Source organism: Aythya ferina (assembly GCF_964211825.1).
Source record: "Aythya ferina genome assembly, chromosome: 5".
Lineage (NCBI taxonomy): Eukaryota > Metazoa > Chordata > Aves > Anseriformes > Anatidae > Aythya > Aythya ferina.
Genome location: NC_140301.1, coordinates 31,473,883 through 31,489,927, shown reverse-complemented (window position 1 = coordinate 31,489,927; position 16,045 = coordinate 31,473,883). Strand labels below are relative to the sequence as shown.

Below are 16,045 nucleotides of genomic sequence, written 5' to 3'. Positions count from 1 at the left end.
TGTCACTTGAAGTTAATGTTAATTATGCTTCATGTTCTAGCATATTCTTTATGTCCCTGCATTTATGAGACCTCTCTGTGCAGGGCACTGTTGGCATCACATTAGGTGGTCCCTGAGTGAGGGAGTACACAAAGTGAATACACAAGACATAACGAGATGGAAGACAAAAACGAAAAAATATGTTACCATTGATATTATGAAATTTAATTAAAAAATGGAACACAAAATAGTTTCACTTCACTTTGCAATGGAATGAGAATTGACTGATAAATTTAACTTCACAGACATGCTATAACTTAAATGTCATAAAAGGTCTGACATTTAAAAGGTACCCTACCTTAAGAACTGGGTGCAACAAACACCATCCAAACATTAAACAGATGAAGGATGGATAACTAACAGATCACAAAAAGCAGTAGTCAAAGGAAGTATTCCTAAAGAGATTGCAAACAGCTCAGTTTTAAGCCTATTACAGGTTTTATAAATAAAAAATATTTTTGGCACCCTGTTTCAAACAGATGATACTGAAATTGGGAAGATAAAGAACTGTGGAGTGATCTGAGGACGGGAGGAACTCCCTTTAAAGAAGAAAAAGCCAGCTTTTGTATCAGCCAGCAGGACATAATGCAGGGATACCCCAAGGCTGACATGGGAAGGAGCATAGCTACGTCAGTGCAGTAATTAGTCATAGTTAAAAGATGGACTAATTAGTTCTTATGAAAAGTAGGGTTAATGTGGCTGAGGCTGTCTCATGCGCCTGTCTTTTTTTCTTTTTTTTTGTCCTGTTGTTGAACACGTTTCCCTTGTAAAACAGACAGAAACAGCTTCCATTCTTCTCAGTTTCATTTCCACCAAAAAAGGCCTAGGAACCATGAGTGTCAAACCAAAGATAACCCTGGGAAACACCCAGATCCCTTGAGCTGATTCTAGTGTTCTGAAGCTGAACCATAATTAGCATTGCTTCATACCATGCAGGACTAATAGTGTCAATCTACACATGCAGTACTGCACGCAGTTACACTGTGTCGTTCAAAGTGCTGCAGTAGCATGAACACAATGAACACTCTCACAGGTCAAAAACATGGCCCAGTCCTTCTCTTTCACCACCCAAACTGCTCCAGACGCACCATCAGAAGTTTTTCCCATAGCACAGAAGTATTTTTTTCTCCTATTTCCTAGAATTTGATTACATATAAACAAATTTGTCACTTCAGAGCATAATCAATCACAGAATCACAGAATTTCTAGGTTGGAAGAGACCTCAAGATCATTGAGTCCAACCTCTGACCTAACACTAACCAGTCCCCACCAAACCATATCGCTAAGCTCTACATCTAAACGTCTTTTAAAGACCTCCAGGGATGGTGATTCCACCACTTCCCTGGGCAGCCCTTTCCAATGTCTAACAACCCTTTCAGTAAAGAAGTTCTTCCTAACATCCAACCTAAAACTCCCCTGGCGCAACTTAAGCCCATTCCCTCTCGTCCTGTCACCAGGCACGTGGGAGAACAGACCAACCCCCACCTTGCTATAGCCTCCTTTAAGGTACCTGTAGAGAGCAATAAGGTCGCCCCTGAGCCTCCTTTTCTCCAGGCTGAACAAGCCCAGCTCCCTCAGCCGCTCCTCGTAGGACTTGTTCTCCAGACCCCTCACCAGCTTCGTCACCCTTCTCTGGACTCACTCAAGCACCTCAATGTCCTTCTTGTAACAAGGGGCCCAAAACTGAACACAGTACTCGAGGTGCAGCCTCACCAGAGCTGAGTACAGGGGGACAATCACTTCCCTAGCCCTGCTGGCCATACTGCCTAAAGACTCTCCCCTGATCTCAACACCTGTACTATACTGGAGATTTGGTCTTGTATTCATAGCAATAAGACCCTTTCGTTATCAAAATGAAGATAACCCCAAGAATCACCTGAGCTGCTGTGAACAGTCTCTTTGTGTATCACAGCTGCACAGTGCAGGGCTGCTATTGTGAAAGACTGAATATGTGATCTAGCCATTGCAGAACTGTGAGAAAAAAGCCTATGACAACTATCTTTCCCCAGAAAACCTCTGTAATTTTTGACAATGAGGAATCACTCTTTCAGGATAACTCTGCAAAAGACCATTTGAAGAAAAGCATTGAACAGCTGCAAAACTATGTCTGGAAGGTTGCTCAAAAGGTCTTCTTTCATTGCCATATTCTGTGCAAGAAGTTAGCAGCCACTTCACATCCTCTGGAACACTGGAAGGAAGACAGTTGACAAGAACAGTCAAGGCAGGTGAAGATGAGTGAGACAGGAAAGCAAACAACTACTAAAAGAAAATGAGAGGAGGAAAAATTGGGAAACATGACTACTACTAAGGCTGATATAAAGGTGGTTCTGTGAATAGCAGCTCAAAGAATACTTTTGACCATATGAAACAAAGATGACCTGATTCAGAGTGGGTTTTGATTATTATTTTTTAATGGATGGTGAAAAGTCTGTATATTTTAACACTGATTGTAACTTGAAAAAAGCTTATTTTCAAAGACAGGTGAAGAAAGCCAGCTGAATTAAAAAATTTATAGTAGACAATCACATCAGAGATAACAAGTTTTAGGGTGTCAATAATTAAGATAAGCAATAACAAACACAATGGATTAGCTATCGATGAGCGAAACTCCTGTTCAAGGGATTGCTCTTCTGCTGAACAGAAAAACACACATGAATACTGGTTTGGTTCACATTTTTATTGTGCTATGATATTTCATTATCTCAGAAAACATGATGTTAAATTATATGGAATATATCTCCATTGGTAAAGTAACAAGGTAACAAAACTAAATGTAAATATGCTGCTTTGAAACTTGTTTTTGATTAAACCACTGTAAATTACAATCTGTTCATCTGAACAGTCAATTAAATAGGAGGAATTGAAGTCCAGCAAGTCCTCAGGATGACACATTTTCTACTACACATTAAAGTGTCAAGTATCAAACATGTTAATCTCACAAGATCACAGACAACCCCAGAAATATTGCATTTGAAAGGTTAAAACTAGCAGATGATGGCTAATAGTTTCTCTGCTTCCTCCGTGCCACTGCCATGCGCAAGGCCCGAATAATCAACTTCTCATTATTCAGGACATTGTAATCAGTCAGCTTCACCAGCTTGTCAAAATTCTCTTCACTGAAACACACCTCCCTTGTTGTAAATGGGGAGAGAATTGTGGAGACATCAACTTTGCCTTCAGACATCTCTTCAGGGCTCCTTTCCACACCTGAGGGAAAAACCACAAGATGCACCAATCAGGTTTTATTGCAGCATGTGGTTCCTATCATTCATTTAAGTAATTATAGGCAGAAAATGGAGATTTGGAGGAGAAAAGAGGGTTTGCCAGAGGGATGTAAAAGTGGTCCAGTAGTATCATGTTTTTCAGAGCTTGTCCAAACCTGATGTACACCCAAATGTCTGGGAAGGAAAACAGCACATATCAGCAGAAGCATTTGTAGACCACTCATTAGACAACAAAGTCTTGGCTGCTCAAACTAGGAAAGAGGAAGCAAGAGAAAAAACAATCATCTTATACTGGGTGAAATAACATTCACTGAAAGATCAGAAGAAATGATGGCCCTTCAGAGAGATATCATAGCTCATATAAAAAACAACAAAAACAAAAGATCTCAGTCCACTCAGTTCTGAAGTGATGAAGGAAGTATCCCTGAAATCTTCCAGAAGGTTCTGCTTCTTTTTGCAGAGAGTGGTGCATAACAAGTGTATGTCAATAGAGTAGATAACCTGCTACCTATGCTGTATGTATTTTGGGAGTTTCACCCTCATGCTATATTTAAAAAATCCTGTGGAATAAACACCAGTTTTAATCTCAGATGTATTAGGAGAGCTTCTGTAGTTCCTACAGTTCAGATGTAATGAGACAGTATTTATTTTTGTCAGTGATGAGACTGACAATATCAACATTAGAAAGTTAGAAAGAAGGTCAGAATTGGTAGTGAGATATTAGATATGAAATTACACCAGGAAATTGACTTTTTATTAAAATTGCTAGCCACAGATGACTCACCAGGAGCTTTGTAATTCTTGAAGGTGTCATTTACTAGGGGAAAAAAGAGCACTGTTGGAGCATGGGGACTGTCAGAATCTTCAAACACATAGCATTCCTTCAAGTTTTCCCTGTCTTCCTCACTTATCTCAATTTTGGGAAATGGAATTCCTTGCCCCGATATGTATTTTGCAATCTGGTCCAGAGGCTGGATAAATGAATAAAATAAGAAGAATCAAATATCAAAAGAGACCGAGAGTTTTCTGAGGCTTTTTTAAAATAAAAAAATAAAACAACTTCAGCAGCTAATGTTAATATTCCAAGGCTTGGATTTTCCCCTGGGAAGATGTTAATTTTCAGAGAGAAATGGCTGTAACCACAGCATACATTACAGTTTATCTTATTTCCTTCATTGCTTCAGGCAAAACAAGAAAACAGTCACTTTATATGAACTTGCAAATACAGCCAAAAGCCAGAGGACTGATTTTACAGTTCCAATTAAACATGTTCTATAAATGGGTTCAGAAGGGAAAGGCAAGGAAACTGAAAGAACAGAGAAGGAACCAATCAGTCCAGATATTCCTCATCACCTTGACTTCTTCATTGTTTACAACTTTCCCAGTCTTTCTGTCCTCTGCATGGTTTGTGATTGTTTGCTAATGACTTCCCATTAACAATTATCAACATACCTTATGATCTCATTAAAAAAAAAACAATTTGTTTTAACAGCTATATTAACTATAGGCCTATGTTTATTTTCATATTAATCTCCCTAAGAACGCAACAGTAATTATATTACTTCTCATTATTAATCAAGTCCAGTTTCAGCCAGTCCCTTTCCCTAAGACTGATATTAGAAGAAGAAAAAAATGATGACAGAAAAGGATCTCAGATGCCATGACTTTTCTTACCAGCGTCTGGGACCCTCCGCTGTAATTTAAATGCAGGATGACATCCACCTCCCTTTTTGATCTCAAAAGTGGTGGGTAGCTGGTATTGATGAAAAATCCCGTATCAACCAGGGAGAGCTCATCATCTGCTGTTTCCATCAGCTTATTTGGGAAGGAGTCTATCACTGTGTCTGAAATACAAATATTTCTTGTCAGTAAGTGAAAAACAAGATTGACTGCTCCTCATAGAAAGTTAAAGATGGAAGAATGGAACCCCCGTTTTCCCTGCCTTCCTTTGATGACTCACAAACAGCACTGATTTACAGGAATGAATGACACAATACAGTTTCTTCCTTCCTGGACACCTCATACAGCTTTGGCCCTAAAGAATAGGTTATTCCTGTCTCCTCAGGTTGAGCTTGCATTGTCCCCATTGGGGAACACAATCCCCAGACAACCAAGTTCAAATTTACCCCCAAAACAAACAAACACAAAAATGAAATGCATTTGAAATCTGTTTCCCATTTCTTTCATCTAAGGAAGGGAGAAGTGGAGTTTCAGGAAGTCAGTCATGTTTTTTCTCATCTCCACATCAGAAATCGTAAATGAATTCCCAAGCCTAAACCTGCCCAAATTGTTACTGAAGGATGCGCTATGTTACTGTGCCTTTCCAAGTAGAGAATCCATCGCTCTCCAGGTACTTGCTGTGCATCTGGAAGCCTCTGATAAAATTGGGATACTGTGCAATTGTTGGGCGTCCTGTTAAGACATCTCTCAGAGCAGAGGAGAGAGTGGATGAGGGAGTGAGTAGACATGTGTCAATCTCGTAAGGATTCATGGACAGAAAGGGTTCTTCCTCTGCAAGAAAGGAAGCAGTTCTGAGTTTAGGACACTTTCCTGAAACAATCAATATTTTTAAAAACTGAATAACTAATAAACACAGTTGTCACCATCCCAAACCTGAAGGTAAACCAAATGTAGTTATTAGCCCTGAAACTTATAACTGAGCCCAAATCAAACTCAGAATTTCAGAATTAAGCTCTGAATTAAATGACAGCTACCTGCAAGCAGCAAGATCAAGGCAAACTCAACCTCACACTCTAGGCTTCATCAAATGATGCACACCTCTGCAGCAGCGTGAGGTGCAGAGAAGATCCAAGTGCTAAAACACAGGTAAACAGTACTGGCCTTTGAACAGGAAACCTCCAGAAAACATGTGACTGTCACTCAGCTGTAAACATTGGCTAACTTAGGGGGCCAGTCACTCTAGTGCTAAAAATAAATAAATATCTCACCGATATCTTTTACTCTGTCTCTGGTCCACCTACACCAGAAGTCCTCTGAATCAGCAGCCAAATTCCAGACATACATCACATCTATGGAAAATATACTACTCCACATGCCTGTAGTGTGAAAGAGAGAATATAAACTGATTGATGGAGTAGTTTTGGAAGAATTTTAATTGATACGTACCTTCAGTCATTGGATACTTCCTTTCTGTCTGGATAGATATCTTCGTGGGCACACTTGCTAAGTACCTCCTCACTAAAGCAATCTCACACCTGCTCAACCTGTTTGCTGGTGTCTTCACAGGGCTGTCCTCCACAAACCATGTGCTCACTAGCACCAGTTCTCTTTTGAGTAGACCAATTTTCCCTCTATGCAATAGTCACCTTGCATGTAGCAGATCCGAGTCTCTGGAAGCCTCTTCACTAGCCTTCCCATAAAGAACTCACTTCCAAAATGTTCTGCAGGAATAGACGCTCCGTATTTCAGGAGACTGACTTCATAAGGAGTGAACTCCAACCACTCTAACGGAGACAACAGCCAGATTGTGAAAAGGCAATAAAGTGTTAACTACTGCTAAACAGAATAGTGACAATGTACAAATTAAAAAGACACTGTCCAGCTCATAACGTGCTGTTCACCAGCTAGTGCTGTACCTATATTGCTCACAGTATGCTGAGAGAACACATGATCCTCTCACATCAAGGGAGGGTAGTCCTAGGCTGTGAAGTCTTTTGACACAGCAGTCTCCAGCAGACAAACCTTGGTCTAAATGAAACTGTAAGCATTCTCTGCAGTTAATATTGCCCAAAAGTGCGTATTGCTCAGGTATAACGTGGTTCCTTTAGGGCAACAGTGGCAGAAAGCCTAACATTCATCTGGCATCATGTACTCAGCTATTCGTATTAAACAAATATCGTGAAAATCAATAGCAGAGGAAACAGTGATTTTTGTACCACTAGACCTAAAAATTCAGAGTTCTCTCTATAACTATTCCAAATAGGAGTAGGTGTAAACATTGTAAGTTAAATTAAAATGTTCCTGTGACCAGGATAAATTGTGAGTTTAGCATCTCGTCTGGTATAAATATATTTTTTGCTCCTAGCAACATTTAGAAATGATCTTTTTGTGATTAGAACGAAAGGACTATTGTATTATTGAAGCTGATTACATCCAATTAGTCTTAGTTCAGATTACTTAAATTACAAAAGTATGAGAAAACTAGATTATCATTACCTCTGAATGCCTGAGCACTATAGTTGGACTTGAGGTTGATGGCCACGTAGATGGGCAATGGGTTCTGACCATTATCCACTGCCTGCCGCTGATCGGAGAGTCTATGTTCGTCTTTCTGGTTTTAATTAAAACTGGTTAATGGAATGAGGTGACAAACAACTTGTACTTGAAATTATATAACGTCAACTATTAGTTTTATCCAGACTCTCCTTCCTGATTTCATCTCACTATACTGTTCAGAAGTGCATCTGCCTTGGAATATTCCAAACTTGGCAAGTATCCTGCAAACAGCAGCCCCTATATGGGTTCTCAGATTTTGAGATATGCAGAGAGGTTGTGTGTAGATTTGGCAAGGAAAAAAACAGTTCCCGGGAATAAATACATGGCTAAGTGAAAGGTAAGGTACTTTCCTTGGCTGGATTTCAGGTAGCAGATTTTATCAGATTTTAATATCATTCTCAAGCATATTCATATGCAAGAATATATTGCAGTCACACGTGACAACGTAAAACTTCCTTGGATAAGCATAAACCAGAAGTAAACTATTAAGTTATGCTATTTTAAATGTAATGATATTTCTATCAATCTTTCTTAAGCCTTGATAACATATTTAGAGAATGGCCTTTCCTACTATTTGAATAATCCCCCTATATAAAGCCTGTAACTAAGGCACTTTGTAAAAGCATATGTCCAATTATGTGAGTGAAGTAAATAATTTCTAATTTTTAAGCACCTCTTCTAGTCATGTTTTGTAATATTTAATGTTCAAAGTGATTAGGGTACATTTCCAAATACATTTTTCATAAGGTTGTTTGTGTTTTTGTTTTTTTTCTTTTTCAAGAAGAGAACACTTTTGAAATGCCATGGCTCCTTCAAGGTTAACCTCACTTTAAAATGAGAGTAGTGTTTTAATAATGAACCTCAATATACAGCATTTAATCAAACATTAAGTTAATTATTTGCATTAGTAGTATTTAACAGTGTCCCAGGAAATATTTTTTCTCCTTTACAGTTACAGATGTTCATCAGGCTTCTGGGAAAAAAAAAAAAAAAAGGAGTAATACCTTATCATGTAGCATGGATTCAATGACAAGCCCCCACAGGTCTATGAAAGATGTGTTATGTCCCTCCTTAGTCCTCTCCATCAGGTCATTATAATAGTACTTCAGACAGTCCAGACTAAAACAGCAGATCTTGTTTTTGGTTACTTGCTTGCGAGCTTCCTTGATCGCCTCTTCCAGATACTTTTGTGACCAATTAGCATCTTCATACAGGTTTGCCATTGTCCTGAATAAACATTAGAAGGGAACAATGAAAGAGAACTAACTGTGTTGTTTGGCTTCAGAGTACATTTTTGCAAGCTATTTGCCTGTTTCAATTCATATGGGGGTTCACAACTGAAAACTAAACACACTTGTTTACCCTTGAAATAAGAGGATTTCAAAACCTCTCCCAAGCTTTCCTTGCTTTGATGGTAAGACTTTGCGGGCTCAAGAATAATCTGAGAAATTCAAGGAACTAAAAAACTGCCCAAGGCTATTAAATACACTGACTCCACAAGTCCTCAGAAAATCCTTTATTTGGAAGGTGGGAAACACTTTAGCAAACAGCCACTACAAGTTTGCTCTAGTCTAATATTTTTTCCCAGGTATCTGCTGCTGACTCCTGTCTGTGAGAGGACTAGGCAGTTCTCAGGTCCTGGTATGACCAGTCTTATCTGTCTCCTCAAAATCACAGACAGGTACACTCAGATCTCCACATGCATACAGAGAAGCTGAAAGAATACTTAGACAAGCCTGCCATTAAGTTTTGGACATGTATAAAGGACTGACAAAATTCAATGCAAAAATTGTCTCCACTTTCAGACGAGTGTAGAGGAGTGGATCTAGCTAGAACCCACATGGTTATCTACTTTTAAGTTATTTTAAATGTGACATTGTCTGCTGTACACCCACTGGGAGAAGAGAGCACTTCATAATGAACAACAATAACTGCAGTCTGAGGCTGGTAGCTCAGAGTCATTTTCTGGATCATCTTCAACAACATTAATTCCACTAGACCCAAAAATGTCCTTTACCAGAGGAAGATGCACTCTAAATCCAAAATGGAAGTGAGATTAACCAGCAAATGGCAGGCATAAATTCTTCTTCCCATCTTTCTTCAATTTCCCGTATAAAGACAAATTCACTGCATTCAGTCTAAGGTATAATTAATAAAATATGAAAAGGTAATACAGCATTTACATTAAATATCAGGCACAGACCATGTCAATGTGGTGAAAAAAGCAGCTGATGAATGTGATGATTGATTGCTTATTGGGTATGTTTGTTTCTTGGTTCTAGGTGGAAACAGGAAAATTGAAATCTTCTGCTTTACTAAATGCATCATAAGTTGATGGTGCTGTACAAACAATCAATAATATCAAGCACAGAGAACAAACATATCTTGTTTGGGTCATTCTTACCATGTGGTACCCGATAAACCACCGATGTAGGAAATACAGTCTAACAGATTGAGTTTCTGGAGTCCCAGTAGGCTGCCATACATTGCTGTCAGTGATCTTGTCCCTCCCCCAGTAGTCGTGATGGCCACCACTGGCACCTGTTCAACACAGCAAGGGAAAATGATAGAAAAAGCCATGCACATAATAGAGACAAACCTCTTACTGCAGAAATCAGATAATAGGTTACAGGCACTGATAACAAGCAATGGCATTACTTTGTGTAAAAAGGGTGTGATGCAAAAGGCTTCCATCATCACCATCTGATTGATTGGAGAGGTAAGGCTCATGTCTTACCCACTCACATTGGGTCGGAGGAGGCTGTTTACTTAATACATAATTGGAAATCAACCTCATCACCCTGGAATTCTTCTCAAGGTGTATTATTAGAAGCCAGCATAAAAAAAAATACAGGATTTACCATGGCAGGGCAGATTAGGGATTTGTGATTCTGCCTCTAACAATGATCGGTGTCTCAGAAGAATGCACAGCACCCTGTAATCAGCCAAACCACACAATAGCTGAAGCCTTCCTGACCTCAGGCCAGAAATTACTTTATGTCCTGAGGCACAATCATCGACAGGGCTTTTTTTTTCCTTCCTAAATTCCAAGTGCAATTGAAGAGACTGTTCTTCTCTTAATCTTTTCCTAATCTAGTACACCATTTGCTTCCATTAACATCTTGAGTTGTGTGGATGCTTACATGTTGTATGGGAAATGTCTATTTTTACCTTTAAAGTAATAACTTCTAATTTCATCAGGTGATTGACTATTCTAAAGACAATTAATAGAACTCGAAGAAAATATTTCTCCCTTTTTACAAAACTAGAAGAAACAAAAATAGATGCTGTTCTAACCCTGAACTTAGTAAGAACTTAAAATATAGGAGATTATACAATAATAATGAGGAAAAATCTTCATTGAAATCAGAATATATGTTCTGGTTTTACTTTTTCAGCACAAATTAAAATTCTAATTATAACTTTGAACTGATTTTTTTTTTTTTTTAAGTTGGTAAACAAGGGAGTTGGGATATTTTCAAAATTTTAAGATTAAATACATGAGTAGCAGTGCCAGAAAAACTAGACTTTTTTCAAAAACAAACTTTGGTCTTACCATTTTGGCCTTACCATGTCTCAGGAAACTCAGACCACTATGTAAAAGCATTCCCTTTTAACTGTCAACTAACGAAGATTCTTGCAGCTGGTGAGTTTGTACTTTCTTGATTTTCTACAGTCCAACCAGGCTTAAGCAGTTACAAAGGTTATACATAAATATGGAAGCAGGAGCATGACCTATAGTGATAAAGCTAAACAACTTCTAATTGACAATGTAATCTGTACAGCTCAACTATGCTACAAGATTCACCCTCTTTTTTCCAGCTTGACAGATTTATTCTGATAGTTGTTTTCCCAACAATGCATCTTTTCTGCTGCAGAAACAAATTGAAGTATTTTTAACTATAGTTTCTGTGCAAAAATTTAGCTTCCTCATCTCAGAATCCTCTTATGAATGCCATGAATATTGCCTTGCCTCTCCTACTGACCTAGAGCAAGCTATTCCCCAAACAACACCCTCCAGCTGTTCTGTATCTGCTCACCATAAATTTTCTTCCTGAGACACATGAGCAATACCAGGAATAAACAGGAATGGGTTAAACTGGGTCTGTAAAGGCACATCATGCCATCTCCACACAGACCAGAATACTGGTTTCTCTTGCAAATCTCTTATTCTAGGTGGCTGGGCCTGCCCTAGAACAGCAGGATTAATTAAGCTATTTTGGTTTTTCATGTTTCAGTTTGTGAGCCAGGCCCCAGTCCCTGGAGAAGAATCACTACCAGGGACCGTATGGCTTGCCTCATGCTCTTTCAGATCTTCCTCCAAATTAAGAATCTTTTTCAGAGCAGCAGCAACGTATTTCTTCCTTTTCCGCAGGAAGTCCTGTTCCTCCATGCACAGACTAAATCCCAAGCGCACATCCAGGTCTCCTGAGCTGGAACAGACAACAGGACTAATCAATGCACATCAGTTATAGCCAATTTCAGGACCTGTAAGGGCAGTCAGTCAGTGAACTCCACAAACAAGCTGTTTTTAAGTCTACATATTGATCAAAAAAATAGAAGAAAAGGAGCATCTCTATTGGCAGCAAAAAGTAGTGAAGATAAAAGGAGTGTCCAAGACACCTTAGATTTCTTGTGGATGAGAGCACAAAAGGCAAGTCACACAAGCTAGAGAAAGAGTGACAAAATAGGTGAGATTTTTCCTGTATCCATTCCTTTCTGTCACCATGACATCCTGAAAAACTCAACTGATGCCAGCATCACCTGTTCTCAGGTATTGACTGCTCACTAACATTATCTGAAAGTGAAGCTCTTAACAATGAGTTTGATAGAGCTTGAAAACACAGGACAAGTCCTACACCATCACCTTGCTGCTTAGACTGTCCCATGAGAGCCAGCTAGAACTGGAAGCTTTGCAGCATTGCCTGTCTTTGCTTATGTTGGATAAATAGATGAGTAATCCTAGGCAGTGCACATGACCCTTTGGGAGAGCATAAGTTTTGCATAGTGTTCTGCCTTTGTTGGTTTGGGGTGGTTGCTTCACCTGCACTTATCCATATGCTCACTTGCAGCTCCACTGATTTGTAATGCCTTTCACCTGCATGCTGAGTAGATTTCTAGGTAAGCCTCATACAACAAATACATAAGAATATCCATCATTTTTCTGCACAGGCAGCCACACTGCATTCTCTCCCCTGAGAAGTGTGAAATACAAGCCAAAGGTTTTGCAGAAAAAAAGTACAATACCAAACAAATGTCAATTAAGTTTTTTGTGCTTTTCAAAAAGGCAAATATACTTATTACAGAAAAGGGCACTCAATATTGCCCAAATCTTGTGTATCACATCCCCCTCTAGTGGCTGCAAAATATTATTTTGAACATTACTTTCATTAGTATTCCATGAACACAAATATTTCAAGGGTTAATGTCAGTATCTTCTGTTCTCCAGAAAAATTTGGACATGATAGCTTAATTTTGAGAACAGAATAAGGTGATTTGATTGACCTAAAAAGCAAGCAACTTTTTTAGTGTAGATGTAAAAACAGTAGCACTTTCTTTTGTGCAGTTGCTCTCTCTATAATCTGTAAAATTGAAATTTCAGTAGATTTGTTATGGGCTGAGATTGATAAAATAGATCTCTGTCCTATGCTCTGAATTTTATCTCCACAGACTCCTCCCATGCTCTGAACATCAGAGTTGCTTCCCCTGTGTATGTCACACAATAGTGAGGATGCTGTTAACCATATAGAGTCTTCAGCTGTACCATAAAGCCTCATTCTTTTCAATTTCACCCATCACTACTGCCATTCTGTTCCTGTAAGGTGTAGAGGTGCAGCTGGTCAGGTCCAAGATCACATTTTGCTCAGAAACAGAAGGAGCAGAAGCCAGGCCACCCTTCAGTTTGATTGTTTAGGAGTTGGATTTTGTTTTGTTTTGTTTTGGTGAGCTTGCAAAGTCAAAGAGGGATAGAGTCTATTTCACTCGTTGTACCAATAGACAGATTTGCATAAAGTGGTAACAAAAATAATATCCAAAAAGTGTAATTTTATTCATGTCTAAGAATGGTAGTCATAAAATGAGATAACTTACTCTGAAAAGAAAAAAAAGAGTCAAACTCACATTGACTTGCATGATCCTGAAACTACAATGGATTTGCACTTACCTCAGGCACCACCTGACTACAGGAGAAAGCACTCACATGGTGTTTTCCTCTCTCCACTGACTAGAGAAAAAAAATAGTTTACAGTAATCCTGCACACTAGGACAAGAAGAGGCTATCTTACCATTTTCTTGCTGTCAAGCACACCTCAAAGGACTGATCCTAGAAATCAAGAAAATAACGTTAATTACCACCAAATTTTAAAATGTTTCTTTCCTTCAAGCTCAGACAAGACTCATTCAGTAAGAAAAGAGCTTCTCAAAAAATAGTTCATATGACTAGGATTCATATTGTTCTGGAACCAAACTCACTCTTATCTAATAAGCTTGCTTGGAGTAATGAACTTGCATGTTACGCTAACTCATAGCATTCATACTTAGAAGAAACACAAGAACCAGAAAAGTTCTCACTAAAAATATATATATATATATACACACACACAAACCACTCTGAACATCAATATTTAGGCTACATCTGAATTAAAAAAAATCAATCCAGAATATGAGCTTAATAGTTATTGTGGAATTACCCCCAATAAGCATAAAGAAATTTTGGAATACATGTGCATATGACCATCACTTTTGTTCCTTGAAACCACCTAATTCTAATTTTGGTATGTGGCTTTGCAAAGATTTAACTATTATTACAGTGATTGCTACCACCTGCTTCCTTTAAAAGAGAATAGGATGGTCTTATTTAAAAAAAAAAATTTGGATAAGTATCCATATAATTTTACACAATGACTTTGCTCAGTTAGTAACCTTATCTCTAGCAGGTTATAATTAAGTACAATTTGAAAATATTTATTTCAAAAGGTTCACAGAACTCACCTCTTCTACTATTATTTCCTTCTGCAAAGGGAGTGAATTCAGAGGGAAAGAAAGGACCCCATATCTCTGTGTTTCATTTTTATCTGCCAGCTGAAACAATGTAAAGAACAGTGGGGATACATGTGAAAGGTTTATCCTGTCTAGTACTTCTCCTCTTAAGAGGGCTAGTTGACTTCACTGTTGACACTCAGTTCTTCTGCTAATTTCACTATGGTTAATGCCAACATACAGAAGGGGAATATACCTCTTCTGGTAATGTGATATCCAGTCTTGTCTGGTCATTTATGACGCAGTGAAATACAATGTTCTGAAGACCAGCGTCAGAGCCCAGTGAAATCTTCTGGCTTCCTTCATGGGATCCTTTCACTGTCAACATAAGCTCCCGATCTAAACAAAAAGGCAGGGAACAAAGAATTTTAACTATTTTTTAACTATTCCAAGCAAACACACATAACTGATAAATAAAATATGCCTTTAACACGTATGCTTTTTGTCTGACCTTTCTTATACCCCAATGATTAAGTAGACTATGTGTGGCCAAAAGAGATCAAAAATAATATAAAACACTGGGTAGATCTGTATAAATCATAAATACACAGAAATTACACACTTTTGAAGTCCTGTAGTGTGTCATTATGCTCCTCATAAATACATAAAACCAAAATTTAGGTTTAAAGGTGTGTCAGTTTAAAGAAGCTTTGGATAATTCACACAATTTAAAAAAATCATTTATTTGATGTCAGTCTGTTCTGGTTCACCTTGTATATATTTCCTTTCCTTTCCTATATTTCACCTTGTATATATGTGTCATATTTCCTAGGCAGGCATTTCAGACTCAAAGCCATACAGAAATACTTGACACATGCCCTCTGCCATTACTCTTCCATGATAATTGTGTCACCAAAACCAAAAATGCCTGCCAACACAAAGTCTGTTTCTTCACAGAAAAGTGTTGGCATTCACAGAGACACAGTATACTGTTCCCTTGAAGGATCATTGCATAATTTTAAGCAACTAGCCTTTCCTCCTCATGCTACATTTCAGACTGAATCTTCTTACCATACAACTCAGCCATTGCTACAATTTTTTTCATAAAGGTCAATTTTCCACTCATGAATTAACTAGAAACAACTGATTTCTTGAGATCTGCCCCATGAGCACCATTACATGAGCTGTTTGTTTTAACTGAACGAACTTAAAGACTATTGAGGAGTTTTGCTATATTTATAAGGGCTATATTTTACAGGCAAAGTCCTGTTTTGGTAGTGGTTTGCATACTCAACCCCAAATTAAACATACAGGATAAGCCTTCCCTATATTAACTTGATTATAAGATAATTTAAGGATTCAACTTAGTTAACAATTTTAATTTTGAACTGACAATAACTAGAGAGAATGCACCTTCTCCCCTCCCCTCTCCCCCCTCAAAAAAAATTAATTCTGGTATATATGGCACTAGTTTTGCATCAATTTAAGATCTGCTAGGGAACCAAATACTTGAATAACTTGAATTTAGCAGATACAATCTTTCTGAGCATGGCAAAGCTAAGTGTTGC

The 16,045-nt window shown here is 38.2% G+C and overlaps 1 protein-coding gene across 1 annotated transcript in view; it reads right to left on the bottom strand.

Moving 5' to 3' along the window:
* Positions 1–2,500: 2,500 nt before the first annotated feature.
* The window catches only part of LOC311437545 (cytosolic phospholipase A2 epsilon-like), a 36,924-nt gene continuing 23,379 nt past the window's right edge, over positions 2,501–16,045 (bottom strand). Inside the window, exons 10-22 of the mRNA XM_084520928.1 lie at positions 14,734–14,876; positions 14,490–14,579; positions 13,784–13,821; positions 11,797–11,932; positions 9,904–10,040; positions 8,504–8,726; positions 7,440–7,554; positions 6,590–6,727; positions 6,212–6,319; positions 5,583–5,774; positions 4,938–5,107; positions 4,048–4,234; positions 2,501–3,246 (exon numbers count right to left, since the gene is read on the bottom strand). Of these exons, the coding sequence (XP_084377054.1) occupies positions 3,038–3,246; positions 4,048–4,234; positions 4,938–5,107; positions 5,583–5,774; positions 6,212–6,319; positions 6,590–6,727; positions 7,440–7,554; positions 8,504–8,726; positions 9,904–10,040; positions 11,797–11,932; positions 13,784–13,821; positions 14,490–14,579; positions 14,734–14,876 (1,886 nt within the window). The 3' untranslated portion in view covers positions 2,501–3,037. The remainder of the gene's footprint in view (positions 3,247–4,047; positions 4,235–4,937; positions 5,108–5,582; positions 5,775–6,211; positions 6,320–6,589; positions 6,728–7,439; positions 7,555–8,503; positions 8,727–9,903; positions 10,041–11,796; positions 11,933–13,783; positions 13,822–14,489; positions 14,580–14,733; positions 14,877–16,045) is intronic.